The sequence below is a fragment of the Eurytemora carolleeae genome, unplaced genomic scaffold (assembly GCF_000591075.1).
Source record: "Eurytemora carolleeae unplaced genomic scaffold, Eaff_2.0 scaffold1850, whole genome shotgun sequence".
In the NCBI taxonomy this organism is placed as follows: domain Eukaryota; kingdom Metazoa; phylum Arthropoda; class Copepoda; order Calanoida; family Temoridae; genus Eurytemora; species Eurytemora carolleeae.
In genome coordinates, this window is record NW_019397736.1 from 21,783 (window position 1) to 44,445 (window position 22,663).

The window sequence follows — 22,663 nt, forward strand, 5'->3', positions numbered from 1 at the left end:
CACATGTATCTAACAGTTAGTTTTTAAAAGTAACTTTTAGACTGCAATCATCTTTCTCTAATAAATGGACTTAAGTGTTAAAAGCTTGGTCTGATAAAGTACAAGTTGGACAATTGTCTCTTTTTTTGTGCTTTTTGTTCTTTTATAAAACTGACTTGTGCATTTCCACTGCAGGAATCCAGGAATTTTTTATTATGAAACACTTTTCAGCTTAGAAAAAGACGAAATGTTTCACATAATTGATCAGAAAAAGGTTTCATGGGTACCGTTGTGAATATAGCATTGCTATCTTGTTGCCGATTTTACAATCCTTTAGAAAATTTAGAAAAGCTAATTTTTTATGTGGCTCTATTATTTACGTATTTTAAGGTTTTTTTAACCATGATAAAATATAAAAGTAAAACAGAATTTATGAATTTCTAAAAATAAATAATGAAATAATGTACTAATCCACTAAACTATAGTTCCATTCAATAAATCCCGTTCTATTTCCTTTAACATTTCTATATATAGAATTCTCTACAACATACCAATATATTACCCAGAACCAGATGGTAACATGATATTTTATTTTATAATGAGAGACATAAAACACTCAGTCCAGATTTTTTTTTGCCAAAAGGTAAAATATTTTCAAAAATCTAAAATATTTTACATAGGTTTCATTTAATTAGGCCGTCATTTGATGGCACAGTGATAAACGTTTAGATAACTCTGGAATAGGAAGCCGACTTTTAAACCAAGGAGTATGGAATAGAAGGGAGATACAACTATCGCGATCCGCCCTACAATATGATTATACATACTTTGCAGACGGTGCTCCATTTGAATAAGAAATTTTTTGTCTGATGTACAATTCACCCTAGTATGATTAGTAGTAATTCAGTCCATTTGATATCGCCGCTAAATTTCTTTATTTTTCTCCTATTGGTGAATTTTTTTAAAGATAGATAGATAGAATGATGATCGATAGATAGCACTGAAGACACATTGAAACCTAATTAGATAATCATTTGTTAAAAAAAAATTTGTATGTTCCTACATTTTCATCGTTGTTTTATAGTTTAGTGTTAATTATTTTTTTATTTATAAAAATTTAGATTTTTTGTTTGTTTTCGGGGCCCTCGGTTAAATGCAAAAGTTTGAGAGAATGCCGCAACTTGTTTGTTTATTATATAAACATGTTGTTTCGGCCGAATTGAAATGACGTTATAATTTGCGTGATATTTATCGCTAATTAAATGAATGATGGGCATGTGTGGCTGTAGTTAATGTTCATTTGAACTATACTGCCGTTTGATTTTTGAACTATTGGTAGTCTGAACTATTGTGCATTCTTACTACTGAGAACAACGTCACTACATGCAGTTCACATTGCTTAATCTTTGTACTGTTAGATATGCAATTTGATAATTTTCTAATATACGATTTTTGGGCCCCCCCCCCCCTCCTATAAATTCTGTACCCTGGATCTCATATGTAATACATGGATATAATTCATCATGTGACCGCAGCGCCCGGCCCCCTAGCTTGTCCTAACCGCGGCGCTCGGACCATAAGCCTGTCCTAGCCGCAGCGCTCGGCCCCCCTAGTCTGTCACAGCCGCAGCGCTCGGCCGAGTAATTGTCTTAAGCTAACCTAATCATAAACTAGTAAATAATGAATAAATATATTTTGGCTGGGGCCAAAATCTATATTAGAACGGACCCATTCAAGTTAAACTTTTATATTTAATGATAAAACAATCATCATATCAAATATTTCGCTGGACAAAAATTCAAATGACACAAGAATAGTTTAAATAAAATGAGAAAAAAATTAACCAAAAAATATCTTTTGTTGGATAAAAATAATGTTAAGGTCATGTACAATATTTGTGGGATTTATAGGGGGGTGGGTCATAAAATGATTCCCCCATCCCCCTTTGTGTCAGCCGATATAAATTTTCACCGCCAAAGGTTGACCGTAATCCTCTCCCCCCCCCCCCCTTCTCTCCCTGGAGTCTTGCTTCAATATTCTTCTAATGTGACCGATGTGACCATATAGATTGACCTGACTTGAATGTTTTATTTACAGTTACATATCCACTATTGATTTTAAAACTTCAAGGGACTAAACTGTTTGTTTTTGGTTTGTTTGTGTGTAACAAACGCTATGACTGATGAATATTTTTAGAAATGCATACTCATTCTAATCAGGATGCTTCATAACGGTTATGTTGCTGACCAGGTTCTGTTTCATGAAGACTAGATGCAGGTGTTTAGATTCTTAATTAGAGTGAGTTTTTCTAACTCACCCACCCCCCTCAAAATGTATTGCAATCAGTTCATTATCATTGTCAAAAAGGCGTATCTTCTGTAAAAAAAAATTGTGAAATTAATTTCTAACATTTGTACACGGGGCTGAAATATAATTAGTTGTTTGCTTAACTTAAGTATTTTCGTTCAGGATTCAGCAGATTCCTCATAGAAGGTTTCCTCCAAACTGTTCTTAATGGATATAGATGCTGAGAAGTCATAATGATTAATATGATACGAGGTGAAGTATTAAGTCTGAATAAAATGTGGATTGGTTTTTTAAACATCATTGTATCACTTTGAGCCTTATTAAAAGTGTTTAACATAAGTCTTTCATGTTTTGATTTATAATGTTAATGAGTTTTCTATTCAAATCAATCTATTGTGTGTCAAAATCAATGATTTAATGTTTAATCCGTTTTTTCTTATCAAAGGTAAATTTAGCTTTCATTAATTTTTAAATATTTGTTTGTTTTTGTGTTTTCAGGTGCGACTGTTAAAGGGCTGCAGCATCCTCTACTGAGTCCATTTTTGTCTACTTCTTTACTGACAAGAAGTTTTTATTTTTACGCTTAAAAGGAATTGACCGGCAATGTATGGGGGTTCCACTGAAATTTCAGTATTTTACATGAAGTCCGAATTTCAAAATCTCTTCAGTTCTTGATGTCAAAACTGCGTGTCAATAAGTGATTTTTTTAAATGCAACAACTGACTAGCCCTTATAAAAAAAATATGAGCCAAAGATAAGAGAAAATATTATTTAAATTATTATCTACCACATTGAGGACAAAAAAAATTCAAACAATTATTTTTTGGGGGACTACGGGGAGTTATTTATGTTTTGTTTTGACAAATCACACTTTATTCTGTAAAAAAAAATTTTAAAATTAATTTCTAACATTTTTACACGGGGCTGAAATATAATTAGTTGGTTGCTTAACTTCGTATTTTAGTTCAGGATTCAGCAGATTCCTGATAGAAGGTTTCCTCCAAACTCTTCTTAATGGATATAGATGCTGAGAAGTCATAATGATTAATAACATACCAGGTGAAGTATTAAGTCTCTGAAAAAAATGTGGATTGGTTTTTTAACCTTTTAAGCATCCTTGTATTGTTTTAAAAAATACTTCTTGTTGATCGAACCACAACATATTTTCCTAAAATATGGTTTTAATATTAAACTAAACATAATATTTGCAATTGTGCTCGGTCTATTTCATCAAGATTTTCATGGAAATCTAAATGGTAATGTTATGATTACGTTTATATGCGATTGTATAGACAAAAATGCTTATTTAAATCATAGGATCAAGGATTTTTAAAAAACAAATGACGAAATTCTTAGGACAAGGGACTGAATACAATTTATGGTCATTGCTTTTACTAATAACACTTGTTTAGTACAATATAACGAAGATTTGTGAGTGAAAAAGCAATTAAAATAGTTTGAAATGGGACTGATCACTTTTTTAAACGTTAGGCTTAATTTAAGGATTATATCGGGATTTTATAGATAACTGTTTCAACAAAATTGTGTCTAATTTCACTTTGAGAACTTTCAAGAGAAGTCTTTCATGTTTTGATTTATAATGTTAATGATTTTTCTATTCAAATCAATCTGTTGTGTGTCAAAATCAATGATTTAATGTTTAATCCATTTTTTCTTATCAAAGCTAAATTTAGCTTTCATTTATTTTTAAATAATTGTTTGTTTTTGTGTTTTCAGGTGCGACTGTTAAAAGGCTGCAGCATCCAATACTGAGTCTATTTTTGTCTAATTCTTAACTGACAAGAAGTTTTGATTTTCATGCTTAAAAGGAATTGACCGGCAAAGTACGGGCGTTCTACTGAGATTTCAGTATTTTACATGAAGTCCGAATGTCAAAATCTCTTCAGTTCTAGATGTCATAACTGCGTGTCAAAAGTGCGTTTTTTTAAATGCAAAAAGTGACTAGCCCTTACTAAAAATATATGAGCAAAAGATAAGAGAAAATATTATTTAAATTATAATCTACCACATTGAGGACAAAACAAATTCAAGCAATTATTTTTTGGGGTGCTACGGGGAGTTATTTATGTTTTGTTTTGACAAATCCCACTTTTCTTTTGTCCAACAAGGACTAAGATAAAAATTCTTTGGCGACGGAGGTACTTTTCAGAGGTTCCAAGTCTCCGGAAAGAGATTTTGACAATCAAACTTCATGTCCTGCTCCTAGGCAATTATATAAGTCTACATTAACAAATACAACCGGTTGCTATTAATATTTTTCGAGATGTTACGGGTTCTTCATCTAAAATTGCCGGTCACAGCCTTTAAATATTTTAAATACCATGTAAAAGTTTTAAGAGTTTAAATCATTTTATGTTATTATATTGATTGATGCTTTGTGAAAACATTTTCATACAACAACACAGAACGAGTGTTTTCTTTCAGAATGTAAGAAAAAGAGAATATATCAGAATGAGTACGCTAGGTACAATTTGCATTTATAATTTTGGACGGAAATCAATATTTATTACGAGAATATTCGCATTTTTAATATTTATTGTGAACATTTTCTTTTTGTATGCATTGTTAAACAAACTAAAACAAAGTTTTGGTGTCAAAACTACAAAAATATCATGGGATCGATTCAACCGTTTGGATGTTCATTATTGCATACAAACAAAGAGACAAACAGACAGAATATGTTTGAGACTTTGAGTTTATTAACTGTTATTAATAAGATGAAAATAACAGAATACTTTAAACTTCTATAATTGTTTTAGACTAAGGATGTCAGTATTTAACCAGAGGGATCGGTAAGTCACAAAAATAGTAGAGATGTGCGTTGTTCAGATTTTTTTTTAGTTGTTCATAAAAGCAACCCTCCTCTCAAAACAACAAAATCTTCACCACCCAACAGAAAAAAAAACTTTAACTATGGGCTGAGCAGACAACATTATAATATATATATATTTAGACATGAAGATTTCTGAGTGCTTCAGAGAGAGGTTTGAGGATGGAGAAGCTTTTGTCCGAGACGTCAGAGGGGATGGAAATTGTTTAAGCAGGTGAGATCTTTTTGGGAACCTTTAGGTTTTTGAGATTAAGATTGGGACCCCACCCCACTGTCGCAAACCTTAATACCTTTTTCATTTCAGGACTATAAGTGTCTTGCTGCATGGGAATGAAACCCACAGGGTTCTACTCAGAGCTCATATTTTGGCGTTTTATGAGCATTCTAATGGTAAATTTTTTTGTTTTTAACCAAAACAAATCACGCTCATTATGGTGCTAGGGTCCGTCCTAGAGAACGATATTTTCCCTTTCCCCCTGCCATTTCGTCCCCTCCTATCAATTGTATACATGACGTTTTAAACAATTTTCAAATAAATTAGTATTTATTTAGGGTTAGGTTAGATTAAGACACTTTCTCGACCGATCACTGCGGCTAGGACAGGCTAGGGGGCCGAGCGCTGCGGCCACATGTCTTACATTTATTTTAAAAATGTTGAAAAAGTCATGTACAAAATGGATAGGAGCTGCGAAAAATCTTTCTTGAGGAAATTACCGGGTGCTATGCATGACCTTATGAGCGTTCGACTGGTAAATTTTTTTGTTTGTTAACCAAAACAATGTCTCTAAATAACGCTCATTAGGGTGCTAGGGTCCGTCCTAGAGAACGATTTTTGGCCACCCCCCGTATCTATTTTGTACATGACTTTTTCAACAATTTCAAATTAAATTACCGGGTAATTTTTCTTGATAAAGATATTTTTTTAAATCAATCGCAAATTTACTAATCTATAATGATTCATGAACTTAAGTTTAAAAGAGGCAAATTTAATTAGTAAACCATGGATTTTCATTGACTTTTTTTCTTATTTTAGAAAAACCAAGATATGGTATAGAAAATCATGCACGCTATGTCCACAACTCTGATGTGTGTCCAGGTGGTCGGTGTCACAACAGGTATAATTTGGGGAAAAGCAAATATAATTCTTCACTTAAAAGTTATAAATATGAAAAATCAAATTTAAACAAACTAGCATTAGAGGGCGCTTCAAGCCCATCTTCTAAATTAATTGTGAACATGTTCTTTTTGTGTACATTGTAAAACAAAACAAAAATAATTTGCTGATTTTCACAAAAAATTTTGTGGATTTTCAAAATTTTCTAAAATTTAATGAAGATCGAATTTTGATGGAGACAAATATTTTGATTTAAATCATTCATAAACCTTCCCTTGGGTCCCTAGATGTCCCACAAAAAATTTGGGCCCGATCAGTTCAGCCGTTTTGACGTTTATTGGTTACAAACAGACAGACAGACAAACAGACAAACAAACAAACAGACAGACAAGCCAAATTTATATATAGAAGCTATTTTACATAAAATTCCACTATTTTTAAAACAATTTCCAAAAATGTTCGGAAAACTGCGGACTTAGATCAAAAATTAACTTTGGATCAATTTCCGCGTTTTTTGATTAAATTCTCATTAGATCAGATTACTCTTACATCAAATTCCCTTCAGATCAAAAGCTTCATAGATCAGATTCATGATCAGGAAAAAAAACTGATTCTCATGTTTTTTAGTGAGCCTGGCGTACACCAAGGTTTAATTCTCCAGGATAATGATACTTCTCAGTAATACCTGCATTAACTTATTTTGTATGAGATTTATTGTAAAGAACCCGTGGGAAGTAAGAAATTTTTTAAGTGACCTCTATCGGCTCTGGATTTTTATTTTTTGTCTCTTAGAGATAAATAGCCCATTTTTTAAATATTTACTCTCAATGACCTCTAAAATACACAAAAAAATAATAATTTTTTTATAAAGTTTTTAATGTCAAAACATGGTGTCAAAAAGTGGGTTTTTTTGATTTTTTTTAATTGCAAAAAATGACAAGTTCTGATAAAAAATATTTTTAAAATTAACATATTCAAATAACAGTTCACACAAGCAGATTAGTAGTGATATCACCCATGAGTTCCTGGAAACCTTCTAGAAGATCCTTGAAATCAACTGCACAGGCTCTCATTTCACGCCTCATCTCTAAAGAGGTGCCAGGTTCAAACTCGAGATCATGAGTCATGAAGCTTCTAACAACTTTACCATAGTTTGAGAGAAGATCATTCATAGCTTTGTCTAGACGTGCTAATAGAGCATCATCTCTAGTTGTCCTCTTCTTCGCTTCCAACTGGCTGTTGATAGTTTCATATTCCTGCTTCAGTTTCTTCTTAATGGCCTCCTTGATCTGCCTTTTCTAGTTCTCTTCTAACAACTGCCTGGTTTTCTACACTCAAGAGTCCAAAGAAGCGCTCAGCATCCCTTAGACTAGAATCTTGGATCAACTCAACATCATTAAGTAATCCAGTATGAGCTGTGAGGTCTACCATTTTGTCTATTCTGTTACGAAGGGATAGATCTAGTTTGCCTCCTACAGCATTGACTTCATATCTGGCAAAAGACTTCTTGCCTTCTTCATCCAGTCCTCTGTTGTAATAGCGAAGACCAAAATAGATCATTGCCTTGTTAGTCACAACTTGATGTTTCAAAGGGAGCATCCTCACCAATCCAGTGTATGGTCTGTTCAAAAGTTCTTCTTTGAGAATCTTCAGATTTGCCATCTCATTCTCCATAGCTTTAGTCAATAAGTTTGGAATCTGCTCTGCACCTTGAATCCCGGTAATCCCAAATCGAAGACTAGTGGATCTCATGTTCTGAGTGATCAGTCGTAGCTGTGTAAATATGGCTGTGCTCACTTTATCCCAACCCCATGAAGCTTCCATCTCAGTGGCAGTGATGAGATCATCTGTGTGTATTTCAGGATTGTAGTTGAAACTCCTGTCTAATGCTACTATCCAACCATAAATCATATCAATATCTCCTCTGCTCTTATCCACTTCAAACCCACTATTCACCATAGCTGATTCAATAGTAGCTTGGTCTGTACCAGGAATACTTTCCTGATTTGCAGCAGCAAGTAATCTCCTAGCAATTTGACCAGCAACCATATCTTGCTTAGTATAACAATACCCTAATGAGTATATGCCTACCATGGCAAATGACTTGCTAGCATCAACATCAGCAGGAACCCCCATCCTCCAAATCTTTCCAGCTTCTTTGAAAGTATAATCCTTATACTTTTTAGAATATGCTAGCTGTAGATGTGGAAATAAGTAGACTAGCATAGATCGAATCTTGACATCTTGCTTAACATGAGTACTCATACACAGGGCATATATCTCTTTACGATCACAGATTACAAAACTTTGTAAATTATCATATTTGAACATATCATAAACGCCATTCTTGGTCAATCCAAACACTACTTTAGATGAACTAATATTATACACTATAGAATATTTACATAATATGAGACTAGCAACTATACCATTAGTGATAGACTCTGCACCCAACACTACATATACTGTCTTCACTGTGATACCTTCTATCCTAGACTTGATGAGATCTGGATCATCCAATACCTCATGTAACTTGTCAGGGAACTTGCAGTTAGACCAGATAGCAGTAGTTGCATTGAATACGTAACCATCAGGAATATCTAACCTGAGAGTTCCATATCCATTATGGTCAGGATTGGTTCCCTGACGATCGAATGTGTTCATTTCTTTTGGAAATGCAGCAGTAGGTGTGGGTTCAGAGACTATAACCAAACAGGGTGCTGTAGATTGAGCTGTAGCACGGACTACAAGAGGCTTGGTTTTTCCAGTGTAGAATTGAAGATCATTGTCGTCTGACATATCAGTGAAGTCATTGGTATTAGTTATGTTATCTATTATCTTTAAAATACTATCCTTAGCTTTTGAGGGTATGTCCATATGTATCCATTCTGTAGAACCTCCTCCTCCATCTGTGTTACTCCCACCTGCACTCTGAGCCATTGTATTAGAATATGATGTATTCTCTTCCCTGATTCTGTTATGACAGGTTGTAGACCACGATTTAATATAACTGTCGAAAAATTTTAAAATTAGAACCAGCCACCCTCTATAAGAAATGGGGTCTGTCCTAGTATACAATTTTTGGACCCCCCCCCCCCCCTCCTATCAATTTTGTACATGACCATTTATTTTTCAGCAAATTTACTATTATTTATTTTTTTGTTATTTAGGGTTAGGTTTGGTTAAGATACTTTCTGGGCCAAGCGCTGCAGCTAGGATGGGCTAGGGGGCCGAGCGCTGCGGCCACAAGTTAGGTTAGTTAAGACACTTTCTGGGCTGAGCGCTGCGGCTAGGATGGGCTAGGGGGCCGAGCGCTGCGGCCACGGGTTAGGTTAAGTTGAGAAACTTCCTGTCACACCCATGTACAAAATTGATAGGAGGGGGGGCGGGTCCAAAAATCGTATATTAGGAAATTACCAAGAAATGGGCTATTTATGTCCAACGAGGCTTGAGATACAAAATCGGAGCTGACAGAGGTCACTTTTCATGACTAATTTGTAAAAATTGTTAACTCGTTTTTTGTTCCAGCATCTTGTTCAATGAGACGGAGTATTTGGAAAGAATGAGTATACCAACTACTTGGATGGGGGTCCCTGAGCTCAAATTATTTGCTGACTTACTGGGAAGAATAATAGTAGTTCTATCTCCTTTACAGGGGGAGAAACTGAGCTCTGGGGTATATCATGATGTGTATCTACCCATAGAATATTCAGGTCATCAGCCTCCACTGTTTATAAAATCGACACCTAATCATTTCCAGGTGAGTTTGATAGTTGGAACATATATTTATGAATTGATTATTATATATTTTCAACATCAAAATTGTTTGTTTCAAAATTTTTGGTTGATATCATAAAATCATAACATAAAAATTGTTGGAGTAAAATTTGTTTTTAGGCATTGCAGCTTCAGCTTGTTAAATGTTTGGGTCTTTGTGTGCATCTGAGTGGAGTTCGTAAGACAAAGAGGAGAGAGTCTTTTGGGCGTCAGCTACGCAGAAAAACAAAGGATTTTGTGAAATCACCACATCCACCAGCATCATCTGATCTTTTGAAATCAGCAGTACCACTGCAATCAATGTCACCATTTCCAACATCACCACCTTCCCCACCACAATCAGCACCCACATCATCAGCAACATCAACATCACCATCAACATCATCATCACCATCTCCATCACCCTCACCACCAGCTGCATTTTCACAAAAGAATTATCGTCAAAACTATCGACAGTTAAAGAGAAGTGCAAGATATCATAGGCTGGGGGAAATGTTATTTACATTAAAAGTTCTGGCAGCTGGCAACTGTGATGATGAGGTAGCTCTCCTAGAAGACTTTATCAGTTATGCAAGAGGTAATCAATACTTTACAAGTTTGTACCAGAATGAAATCTTTTATGCAATCAAATGGACCATTTGAAAATATCAAACTATTTTTTTAATGTTGTTAAAAGCTCAAAAAAACATTTCAGGCTTAAAGCTTGGCGCTCAAACAGAACCCTTAGCCATATTTGACTTTTTCTAAGGTTTACTGCTCCAAAAAAATGCCTAGCAAAATCCAAGCTACCTGCCTCAGGGGCGTATAAGAGCATATGTGTCCCCCCCCCCTTGGCAACATTGTGCCCCCCCCCCTTTTGAAGAAAAGTATTAAAATGTGTATACAAAACAACTCAATTATGATATAAAATACATATTTACACTGAAGACAGTATTGATTACAGCTTTGTTTAATGAAACTTTATTAGTTTAGCGCAAAAGTGAGATTTTAAAGTAGTTTTTCCTATACGATGTAATTAGACTTAAATGGAATACAGGCGTAATTTCAATTTTACCTGCATTTTTTTAATCGCATGTCCAATGTACCTATGAAACATTCAATTCTCCATTGCTCCCCCCCTCATACGCCCCTTACAATGTTGGGGTCAGGAGTAGTTCTTGATTCAAATTGTCTTTGTTTAGATAAATTTAACACCACAGAAGAACGTGTAAAGCGATTAAGCCCTTCTCAAACCATAAGCCTCCTGAGAGAAGCTCACATCACTGAGACGAGTTTGAGGAAAGTCAAATCAGCACTCATCAAAATTAATGCAGGTAGAAAAACTCAAAACTATAATTTTCTTCTTGGGTGTGAACTGTCAATATTCTTTTATATATTGTTTCTTCATAGATAGTTATTTCGTTTGTACACTCTTTTAAAGAAATAAGTATAAATAAGTATTTATATTTCTTCCAATTTGGCCCAAGCATGTTTCAACTAGCTCTAGCCAGTTCCTTATTGGTTACTTCCAGTCATTAAAAATAAAATATACTTAGTTTTTACTTTAACAGAAAAATATCAACAATTCTTAATGGTTACAGTTGTTATTGTTCTATTATACTTTATTTACTTTATTATTAGTTAATGATATGATTAATTGTATTCTTAGACATTCTACCATCTTTTACTTCATTGCATGAGCTTATGAAACAACTGATGAGCCAATATGAGAAGGGTTTCATCTCACTCTTCAAGTATGTATTATTATAATATCAGTAATATCAAGTTTAAAGGGGATTAATATTACATAGAGAACAAAAAATGGTTAACATATGTAACCAGGGGTGGCTACAGTTACTTGCCCCCCCCCCTCCCCCCTATACAAGTGAGATTGAATTGAGCTGGTTTTTAGGTCCAACCGATTGCTGAGGCTTGACCCCCTCCCAAAAAAAAAACTTGGATTGTGACATCAATTTCAACAACCATTTTGACAAATTCCTGATTATGTCCTTGAAATGGATGAAGCACAATTTGTCTTTTTCTCACAATATATATATATATATATAAATAGGGATACACAATGCAATGAGACACAGAAGAAACCGTTTGCAAGAATTGTTGATATTTATGGACATGTCATGGATCAACTTTCTGCCTTTGATGAAAGTGAAAAAGTTCTCCTTGGTGAGTTACCTTTTTACATCCCATTTCTAAAACCAGGTATCCAATAACTGTGTAACATCTGAGCACAATTTTGTGTGGGACATCACATGACACCAGGGAAGGGTAATGGATCATCAAACTTGAAACAAATTTCCTATCAAACAAGGATTTTTGTTCGTTTTTAATTAGTTTGAAGACAATAGCAAGATTTGTAGGGAAAATTTAACGGTTTAAAATTTTTACAACTAACCACCACTTATTTATTCAGATGGCAAGCAAGTTGTTGTCCTTGGTGGGGATAAAGGTGGATCGATAACTTTGAAAGTAAACTGCATGAAACTTCACACCAGGAATGCCAGTTTTGTAATATTGTATGTGAAAAGGACAACTCATTCAGTTAATGTGATTTAACAAAATGTTTGCCAAATCAATTAGCACATAACATTTGAATTTCTAATGATTTATTACAATTTTGGAGTTCTTCAAACAGTGTGCTACTGAAAGAAAATAATATGGTGAAAAAAAACATATCACTGATTGGAATGTTTGAGGTAATTAAGTTTTAAACCTAAAAGTTTTTGTGTTTTACTGCTCAATAATTAAACTTTAAAATTGAAAGTTATTATGATTAACTACTTAATTAGGTGATTAGCTAGGGTAACATGTCCATCTGTAGTTTATCAAATTACTGTGTCTGACAAAAACAAAATTGATTAAATTGATAAATAAAACATCTTCTTCCTAAGTTATGTTTAATTTAGGGTCAGGATACGCATGAAAACCTGCATCTGTTCATGAGCCCTTTGATCCCTGGTTTGAAACAACTTCAGGAGAGGAATGATATACTTCTGATTATTCAAGGTATGAAATGGGAGGATACTGTTAAATACCAGGTAGGTGCTTTAAACACCTGCTTGTTAGTCAAGAATCTCATTATTAATCTCAGCAAAAAAGTTGATGGTTTTCAGATCCTTTTTGCACCTATTTTCCCCCTATTTTATCATATTTTCCCACTTTGATAATATTTTCAGATTTTCTGGATTCATGGATTGAATGATATTTTGCATATGGGCAAAAAGGTTGGAAAAATATGTTTTCCCACTTTTTCCACATTTTTCCATGTTTTTAAAAGTTTTTTCATCAAAAAAAAATATCTTGATTGATTGATAGCATGATTGAAAGCATGATTGATTATATGATTGATTGAGGGATTGCTTACATATGGCTTGATTTATTAATTGATTATGTGATATTTCCCCACATCTTTTATTTAGTTTTTTGTTTCGATGATAACTGAACCCATGAATCTAGAAAATGTTGAAACTATTAAAAACGGGGAAAATATGATTGATTGACTGATTAAAAATAACACCCCTTTTTTATTTTATTTTACAAAAATAAAATTGTTACAAAAATAAAATCCAATTAAGGCAGGTGTGCCAAAAAAATGTAATTTTTGATGAAAAGTTAATTTTTCTATTAATTCAATCATTTTTTCGAATGATATATACTTTGGAGAAAAAAACTCAGCGGGAGCGGTTGAACCAGCGGTTGAGATCTAGCCTAGACTCTACGCAGTTCAGAATAAGAAATGCGCCTTTTTTTCTCAAATTTAAAATTTGTTCAATCAATAAATTCGTGCTTTTTTCATTCACATTTTTATTCACTTTTTAAAACTTTTTAGTAGTTAAACACACTTTTTTGCTTTCAACCGCTGGGCTAAAGATTTTTCAGCAACTTTTTTCCTTTTAACTTCTTGCACTGGGTTGCTTTTAACCACCATGGAAAATAATTTTTTATGACAGAGAACTCTTTCCACCACTGGTTTTAAAATTTTTCGGCAACTTTTTTGCTTTCAACCGCTAGGTTCAGGATTTTTCAGAAACTTTTTTCTTTAAACCTCTGGGATGCTTTAACACGCTAGAAAACAGTTTTTAATGAAAAACGTTTTCTTTTAAAAACCGGTTCCAAGAATTTTCAGCACCTTTTTTCTTTTAACCGCNAGTTTTTTGTTTCGATGAGAACTGAACCCATGAATCTAGAAAATGTTGAAACTATTAAAAACGGGGAAAATATGATTGATTGACTGATAAAAAATAACACCCCTTTTTATTTTATTTTACAAAAAAAAAAATCCAGTTAAGGCAGGTGGTCAACTAATATTTTGTCTTGAATCCCTTACCCCATAGTTTCAGCTTAATTTCAAATTCTCTAAGAAGTGTGACAAAGAATCGTCCATAATGCATTGGCACTTGCTCATGGGCAGTAAGTTTTGCTAGAAGCTTGTTTTTAATTACTTTAAAATGTTTAGGTTTGCATCAACCTTAAACATCAAGGAGAAATCAGATATAAATACACTGATATTAATGTAATGAACATTCCCTGGTCTTGTATAAAACCCCACTTTATGTTATGTACATGCTTGTTTTTAAAAGATAACTTAGTTTTTGGATAAGATGCATACAATTTCTGAATTGACTTGCAACAATACAAATTCTGAATCTACTTTCAATGATCTGGCGATGGCGACCGTACCCAAAGGTAGATGGTAGATTCATTATTGGAATTAGTTGTTTTATTTTCAAAATATATTCCCTTCATTGCGACTATGAATATTCTGAACTTACTCTCCGTGATCTGACGATGGCGACCGTACCAAAAAGTAGAGGGTTTGTTCATTATTGGTAATAATTGTATTGTTATTAGTATATGCATTTTATACAAAAAATAATAGTTGTTTTGGGGATGGCAAAATTAGTTTTGTTATTTAATACTACAAAATTGATAACTGCCGAGATGGAACTCTATTCTGAATGTAATCTTCAGTGAACATAGAAACCAAGAACCATTGGTAAGTTTTTAACCTGTTTGTTGAATTATTGATTGATAGACTGATAAATTGATGGACTGATTATTTGATTTGATGATTGATTGATTTATTTGATAAGTTCTCACTAAATTGAGTAATGGATTGAATTTTAAATTGATCCACAACTGAATGATTGATTTATCTAGTGTTTGATTGTGGGATTGTTTGATTTATAAAAAATAAACATCCATTTCAATTTTCGAAATGTTTTTGAGTACTTTTGGATTGTAAGCCTGAGTCTATTGAACTTGCAATTAACTGTCTATGCCATCAAGCCCCTAGTATTAGAAAGGTAGGTTTTTAAAATACATGTTTCAGTTATTTGCCTATTCATATAAACATCTATAATCAGTTTGTTATATATTTTTATAAGTCTAATCAGTTATTCATCTATTCATTTTTACGCCAGAATTGAAGGTTAAAGATTCATCTATTCATTTTTACGTCAGAATTGAAGGTTAAAGGGAATGACCGGCTATGTAAGGTAGTTGAACTGAGTATGCAGTGCTGTGAAAAAGTTCTTGCAGTCATTTGAGACATGTTAAACTGTTTAAAGATCTGTAAATCCTGAGTTTGAGCGCAAATTTGAAGTTCAAAACTCCTACTTTGGGGTTGGATACGTTTTCAGAATTAGTGTTTTTAAACTATTTAATAACGACCACATAAAATGTAAAAAAATTCTGCAATAAACTATTGACGTCATGTATAGGAACATGTTAAGAGAATGAACATTGATCTTTTCATCGAAACACTGCATACTCAGTTCAAGTACCTTAAATAGCTGGTTAGTCGTTTTTTTTTGGGGAAAGTTACATTGAAATATATTGTATAGCAAATATGTAATTTATTTACTAATTCAGACTTTTCTTGAACACGTAGAGGAGGAAAATGCACCAAGAATCCAACGATTTAGAAGATGACCTGTTTTCAGGTAAAATTATAAAATAACTAAAAAAGTAAATCGAACAAAGCAGAATAAGGTTAGCTTGTAATTTACGTGGATAAGTAATGTATCACTAAATTGTTATCTGAAACTGATTAATCTTCAATAGATCTTTTTAAAAATCGTATATTGATTTATACATCTAATCATATATTTATCTTTTCATCATTTCATCTATTCATCTATTCATTTATTCATCTATTCATCAATTCATCCATTACAAACCAATATGTTACTTATTTACTAATTCAGAGTTCTCAGTGTCTGAGTTTCTGTCAAGAAAGATTCTGGTTATCAAGATGACATTCTTGAACTGGACGAGGTTGAGAATGCCAAAAAAAGTCTATAAATCAAAATGTGAGATCAAGATATCAATGTTATAGACATTGCACAGTTCAAGACGAAAATCAGTTATTTTGAAGGACCATTTAGAAATGCGAAACAAACATTTGAATGATATGTAAACCTGTTGTAAAGCTAGTTTTTAACTGTCGACAGTAGTTTTGTAACCTTGCTCATGTTATTCTTAAATTTTTAATCGTTTATTTACTCTACTTTCAGGATTTGAATTGTTTGTTGTGGAGATATGCTCTGTATCTACAATTGGAGCCTTTGGCCATCCCTACAACTTATGATTTGATTTGATTTGATTTGATTTGATTTGATTTGGGAAGTTGTTTTATGCATGGTCGTTATTAAAATATTTAGCATGATACATAACATTTTTTTAGTTTAATGTTAACCATTTTTTTTAACATTTCGGTATGAACATATAAATATCCTTTCAGATGGAAATGATCGACTTCATATAGTTTATAATTTGCGTTATACTTTACGCATCATTTGTCAACATATTAAATGGCAAGTATATAATAATCGTTTTTATGCCAAAATTATGGAAATTTATTACATAAAATGGTTATTGGTTAAATGTCCAAAAGGTCATACACTAGATACATAATCCAGACTGGACAAACACCAGGCTCGAATATATTAAGAAGACGACATTCTACAAGTCCATTAAGCCAAGAGGATACATATTCGTACAATTAAGATACATTAGTACCCCTTGCAATACAAATTTGTCTCAATTTAAAACGTAAAAGTTTCCCCAACTCGCACAGTTTAACTATAATGCTTACTCTACCTCACAGGAATAATAAATATTTTAAATGTCGTCTTCATATTTCTGATATTCTCTCAGCCTAGTGTTGGTTCTGTCTGGGTAAAGTGGGACGCTTTCAAATCGTACTCTCCGTAATCAATGTGAGAAAGTTGTAACTGAAAATGACGTGCAAATCTTGAATTATATTGCTTGTAACAAAGTTCACCATTTTACTCAAAGGTTGCAATCAACATTTTTATACATTTAGATTATTATATTAGTTGTAGTGTTGGATTTTGCCATATGCTATATTTAACTGTTTTACATATTTGGAAATAAATAATTAAATAATACTTAGCCTATATTTTAATTTTAGTAAGGTTTCACCAAAAATGATTTTTAATATATTGAATGCTGGAACTAAGAATGCACACAGTGAGAATACCGTGTATTTTATGGGTTTACTGAGGCCACAATTTTGGCACAAGAGCTTAAAACATAAGTAAAAAAACAAGGAAGAATCCCCAGGGAAGGTTTATGAATCTTCATTAAATTTTTGAAAATTTTGAAAATCCACGAAATTTTATGTGAAAATCCGCAAATTATTTTTTGTTTTGTTTTACGATGTACACAAAGAGAACATATTCACAATTAAGACTAGTATTTATATAATTCTGAATATGAAAAATCATCCATCAAAATATTAAATCTGTAGTTTGTGGCTGCTAACGAAATACGACTTCATCGTCATTTTGGGTCCCAAAATCATGTTTACTGCAGCGATAGCAAGAAAGATAGTTAGATACAAGAAGATAGATAGATAAATTCACCGGCGCCATTGAGCGCTGAAGATAGATAGATAGCACACTATCACTATTGGTCGAAAAATCGCGCTTGTGTTTTATTGGATAAAAATCCTAATGGACTGTGAAACTAGGGTGTGCCTATTGAATTAAATTTTAATGGATTGAATTGGCTTGAATTGGCTTGAATTGGCTTGAATTGGATTGAAAAAATTGGAATTAAAAAATTCATTGTACTCCAAAAAAAGTTTTTTTTGGTTTTTTGGAGAAATTTTTGCATTTCCTTCTTCACAAAAATTCTGCATTTGATTAAAGCAAAAATTTCCTGAAAAAAATTGAAAATTTTTGAATTTTTAATAAGCAAAAGAAATGAGAAAAATGCAAAATTTTTTGAAAAACTATTTTCCTTTTCGTGCACTGGAAACCATAAGCACATAAGCATTTATCAATAAACTATTGTTTCAGGGACACATTTACTCATGATGCTCTACAGGGGCATCAGCTCAAGAAGTTTACTCTGGACTCAGCTACTGCATTATTCCTCATAAAATATCCTCACCATCCTTCTGATGGTATATATTATATCAATTGAAGTTCACTTTTCATTTCATTTTATAAAATCTCATTAGCTATTAATAAGCAATTGTACTAAAACTATGTGATATCTTGCAAATGGGCGTTGTCTGTCCATCGGTCTGTCAGATCGTTTTTCGGTTTAAAAAAATGATGGTAAAACAGTTTCATCTGTTTTTCTTTATAGCAAATTGTTTTAAATTTTTAAGGTTTCTGGTAAAAAAAGAGTCTCCATCCCTAGTAATATTCTAATATATGTTTGAAAAATTCACATGTTACTTCTTTTAATATAGCTTTTAATATTTTACATTTGTAAAGCCCTTGAAAAAAGGGGCTACTGAAACATGGTTTACATCATAACATCATTAGAGAAATTGGAGATAAATCGTACATTTTTAGATTATTAGCTTCCGCTTTTGGGGTATCACAGTCGGCAGTCCACAAAATGGTAGTACAAATTGAAAAATTTATATACCAGAACAGCAAGTTTTGCGAAAGGAATCGGAGTTTGAGGTAAAAAAATTGATCTGGATACAAACTTAATGTCTTCCTAAATGAAAACTCTCTTTTTTCAGTAACCAGTTTACCGTTACGGGTAAGCTTATGTTTTTCTTGATGTTTTAGGACTGTTTGGCAATTATTTCAAGATTTCTTTGCAGAGCTTTTTTAAAATTAAAAATCCAGATAGAGTTTTATGTACATAAAACTCTATTGCAATATCTTTAAAATTGTTTTAATTGTTCAGTGGATCATCTCAAGAATGTGGCAGTCGCCAGGAACCCCCAGCTGGGAAACCTGAAAACCACCGTCTGGATATGGGATTCAAGGTGAGAATTAACGTCTTAGACAATTAAAAATTTAACTTCATGGAATTTTCGAAGTTTTTAAAACATGTAATAAAAAATTAACTTTAGACACATCAAGATTCCCAAGTCAGAGAACCACACCTTTCAAAGAAATTCCTACTCCACTAAAATCAAGGTGAATTTTATTTATTTCTTAAGGAAATGTGTGTTTTCCACAAACTCAATTCTTAAATCTCTATATTTATGCAACCCCATGTCAGACCTGTAATATTTCCTTTAATGAATACTTTTAGATAAAAAAGCTAATAAGTTATAAATATCAAAAGTTTAAGCCATCAGGTTCCAAAGATAAAAGGATTTTAAGAATTAAGAGTTTATTGTAAAAACTCAGTTCCAAGATATATTTACCAAGATAACTCCACCAAAGATCTAAAAAATTTTGGGTGACAACCTCATTGACATTTTTATTTACATTTAGGGAAACACTGTGGTAAAGGTAGCATGTTGTAATCTGGATGGTACTCCACAGCTAGTATATCAACTAAAGGGGAGTATAAGGTAATATAAGTGTGCTACCATGTGAACCTGAAAATTGTGGAATAGAAAGACGATATTGAAATTTAAGTGTGTTTGATGTAGTTTCATAGTAAATAGTTTTACTGTTACCTAAAAAAATCAACTTATTTATGTGGGGCGGGAGGGGGGTGGCCTTTATAGAGGTGCACATGGTTCCAGCCCCCTCCCCTCTCCCCAAATACATCTTACTATTTTAATCTGTTCAGTCCAAGATGTGGAGATGAGAGAATCATGCGTTTTTGTGTAATGGAGGAGACACCAGGGATGGGTGGAATTAAATCCATCCTGGAAGCTACACCGGGTTATTTTAAATTTCATCTGTTTGACAGAGGATATAAAGCTTTCAGGTATTTTTTAAGATGGTTACGTTTTTGCAAAATTAACATTTCTGCAAAAAATTATTAGCAAGAAATTTTTTAATTATGAAAAATGTCTATTTTTCAGGTTAATGGAGTGGATTTTTTTGGGTATGTATCGTAAACCAATGAAAAAATTAGAAAGATAGTAATAAGTTAGTTTAATTAAGTTTGCCAACTTCAGCTAAACACACACTAATTATATGAGATGAATTACATTCGTCATTCTAGAATATCAACTTTCTATAATAGGATGTGTTTAGTTGACAAGAAAGTCATACTCCTCCAAACTTCAGCTAGCTATAAACTATCATGATGCATAGGCTATGGTTAGCTGTTAATGTCACACTCCGTTAGTTAGTATAGTTAGATAGTTTAGTTTCTGCCAATTTCAGCTAGCCACACTCTAAATGAACTTTTGATATTTTTCAATCAAATGTTAATTGAAAAGAGGACTTATACAATATACATGAATCGGCAAACATATCACTTTTAATGTTTTTAAACAAGTTTACAGGGTGAAATATTGTTATTTTCCCGTTATTTTCCCTTTAAACAAAGTAGTTCATTCTATAATAGGATGTGTTTAGCTGAAAGTCCAACTCCTCCAAAACTTCAGCTAGCTATAAACTATCATCATGAATAGGCTATGGTTAGCTGTTAATGTAACACTCCGATTTTCTGGGGGTTCGGTAATCTTTGCTTACCCAAATGGAGCTGGAGAGATGTATATGGATATAAGGTGAAGTACAGTTTCCATTTTACTATTGTGATAAAATGTAACTGAGTTAGAGCAGTAAAATCAAAGCCCCAGGCTTTGTGACACTGTATGGTGATCCTGTCTTAAAAATTGAGACTTATTATAAGCATCTGAATCTATATGTATTCATGATACAATTTTTTTAGTGGTGACTGGCAGGTTGGGACAGGAAATGATTTTCTTCTTGATATTGAGTCTAATGCTGCCAAGGTGAGGTTTTTAGTTTCAATAATAATAAAATTGCTGAGTAAAAAAGTGCATCGCACCGCCATAATAAATTTTTTTTTATAGGGAAAGGGATCCCCCTCCCCGCCCCCCTTCTCAAATGTAATTTTGTAATGTGAAGTTTTCCAAGGGATGATGATTGATTTTATATTTATTATATGTCCAGTATTTTATCTTTAAAAAATCACATTTTTCAAGGTCTTCTGCACTGCTGCACAATTTTTTGTAGAGATGTTCTTTCTCAGGGATTACCATTGGTGCATAAATGGATCCAGGTATGAATTGTATTTTTTTTTTGATAAATCAGATAATTTAAAAATCATTTATTATTGATAACATAAGATGGAATTTAAAGAATTTGAGCCGCAGTTTAAATCTGCCAAAACCCAGTTTAAATTAAGAGCCGGCTTAAATCTTGAAACATTTGACACAACTGAAACGATATTTAAGCTGCGGCTTATATTTAAACCGCCAATCAAATTCTTTAAATTTAAATGGTTTATTTATCTATCTCAATTGCGGCCGATCCGCATTTGATATATAATTGCTGTTTGAATCATTTGAACTATTGATTGTTGTAAACTATTGTTCATTCCAACTACTGATAATCATGTTATTTCCTGTACTTCAAAACATTTACTCATTTGAACTATTAAATAGGCAGTTTAAAATTTTTAATGTATTTCATGCAAACATCTAGGTCAAACAATCATCACAAAATAGTTTACATGATCAAAAAATTATTTCACAAATGGACATAAAAATGACTAAAATAAGAAAAAAGTTGTTCAAATGAGCAAAAAAATTAAGTTCAAATATTAACCAAAACATAGCTTTCAAATAAGAACAAATAGTTCAAAATGACCAAAATAAATAATTCAAGTGAACCAAAAAAATAGTTGAAATGAACAAAAAAGATAGTTAAAATGAGAAAATAATTGTTAAAATGAGAAAAAATATGTTTAAATATGCAAAAAAATAGTTCAAAAACTCAATAGTTCAAACGGCAGTAGATTAAAATAAATAGCACCATCTCTTGCATGAATGACTAAACTATATTAAAATTATTAAGATTTTCAGTTCCTCAACAATATCTGTTTGAGTGCGGCTATGCCCCTACTCCACAGGTAACTGCCATCCATTAATTATTTTCTCTGTACCATGCAACAGTTTTAAACGACATTGGGAGTCTCTGCAAAATCTTTGTTGTATGAAAATTTTGTCTGGTTAATAATTGTCAACAGAATATTTTTTATGTATTCCTTATTTATGTTTGTTTACAAATATTATTTTTTGATGAATGGAAATGTAAACAAACACGCCAGTTGTGTTGTGAATCCGGAGCTTAGAGGTCGGTATAAACATGTTTACTTCTTTATTCTTGGTGTGAAAATGAGCCTTAAACTTTAATGAGCCAAAACTAATGTTTCACGAGAAAAGTCGTAAAATGTTATTATCTCTGATTAGAATCTTTATT

At 32.6% G+C, this 22,663-nt stretch overlaps 2 protein-coding genes and 3 long non-coding RNA genes across 8 annotated transcripts; all 5 read left to right on the plus strand.

Moving 5' to 3' along the window:
• Positions 1 to 1,681: 1,681 nt before the first annotated feature.
• LOC111715697 (uncharacterized) lies at positions 1,682 to 4,883 on the plus strand. 2 transcript variants are annotated; one of them, XR_002768292.1, is made up of 3 exons: positions 1,682 to 2,256; positions 2,449 to 2,538; positions 4,732 to 4,883. It is a non-coding gene; the product is annotated as an uncharacterized LOC111715697 (long non-coding RNA). The 2 variants fall into 2 exon arrangements; XR_002768291.1 differs by lacking the exon at positions 4,732 to 4,883 and adding an exon at positions 2,785 to 3,059.
• Positions 4,884 to 5,177: 294 nt separating this feature from the next.
• On the plus strand, positions 5,178 to 5,527 carry LOC111715695 (uncharacterized). The gene is made up of 2 exons (XR_002768290.1): positions 5,178 to 5,351; positions 5,442 to 5,527. It is a non-coding gene; the product is annotated as an uncharacterized LOC111715695 (long non-coding RNA).
• Positions 5,528 to 6,046: 519 nt separating this feature from the next.
• On the plus strand, positions 6,047 to 16,527 carry LOC111715692 (uncharacterized). Of its 3 annotated transcripts, XM_023491052.1 has the most exons (8): positions 6,047 to 6,252; positions 6,879 to 6,929; positions 9,780 to 10,011; positions 10,149 to 10,605; positions 11,210 to 11,341; positions 11,677 to 11,761; positions 12,079 to 12,191; positions 12,439 to 12,596. In XM_023491052.1, exons 3-8 carry the CDS (start codon positions 9,814 to 9,816, stop codon positions 12,579 to 12,581), a joined length of 1,128 nt encoding a protein of 375 aa, XP_023346820.1. In that variant the 5' UTR covers positions 6,047 to 6,252; positions 6,879 to 6,929; positions 9,780 to 9,813; the 3' UTR covers positions 12,582 to 12,596. The 3 variants fall into 3 exon arrangements, 2 of the variants coding, with proteins under 2 accessions (XP_023346820.1, XP_023346819.1); XM_023491051.1 differs by lacking the exon at positions 6,879 to 6,929 and having other exon boundaries at positions 6,048 to 6,252; XR_002768288.1 differs by lacking the exons at positions 6,047 to 6,252; positions 6,879 to 6,929; positions 9,780 to 10,011; ... (2 more) ...; positions 12,079 to 12,191; positions 12,439 to 12,596 and adding exons at positions 14,482 to 15,021; positions 15,900 to 15,970; positions 16,235 to 16,527 and having other exon boundaries at positions 10,516 to 10,605.
• A 2,456-nt stretch (positions 16,528 to 18,983) lies between these two features.
• LOC111715693 (uncharacterized) lies at positions 18,984 to 20,325 on the plus strand. The gene is made up of 6 exons (XR_002768289.1): positions 18,984 to 19,058; positions 19,209 to 19,290; positions 19,378 to 19,444; positions 19,748 to 19,827; positions 20,052 to 20,192; positions 20,290 to 20,325. It is a non-coding gene; the product is annotated as an uncharacterized LOC111715693 (long non-coding RNA).
• Positions 20,326 to 20,739: 414 nt separating this feature from the next.
• LOC111715694 (uncharacterized) lies at positions 20,740 to 22,313 on the plus strand (the record flags this gene model as incomplete). Its single annotated transcript, XM_023491054.1, has 4 exons — positions 20,740 to 20,943; positions 21,108 to 21,171; positions 21,385 to 21,470; positions 22,259 to 22,313. Coding segments are annotated over exons 1-4 (309 nt in total), but the record flags the coding sequence as incomplete, so codon positions are not given.
• Positions 22,314 to 22,663: the final 350 nt, after the last annotated feature.

Coding starts and splice junctions, on each gene's coding strand:
- LOC111715692 (XM_023491052.1), top strand. CDS start 9,814: ATGAGTATACCAACTACTTGGATGGGGGTCCCTGAGCTCAAATTATTT. Junction 11,762..12,078: donor GGTTTCATCTCACTCTTCAA/GTATGTATTATT, acceptor ATATATAAATAG/GGATACACAATGCAATGAGA. Junction 12,192..12,438: donor AAGTGAAAAAGTTCTCCTTG/GTGAGTTACCTT, acceptor TTATTTATTCAG/ATGGCAAGCAAGTTGTTGTC.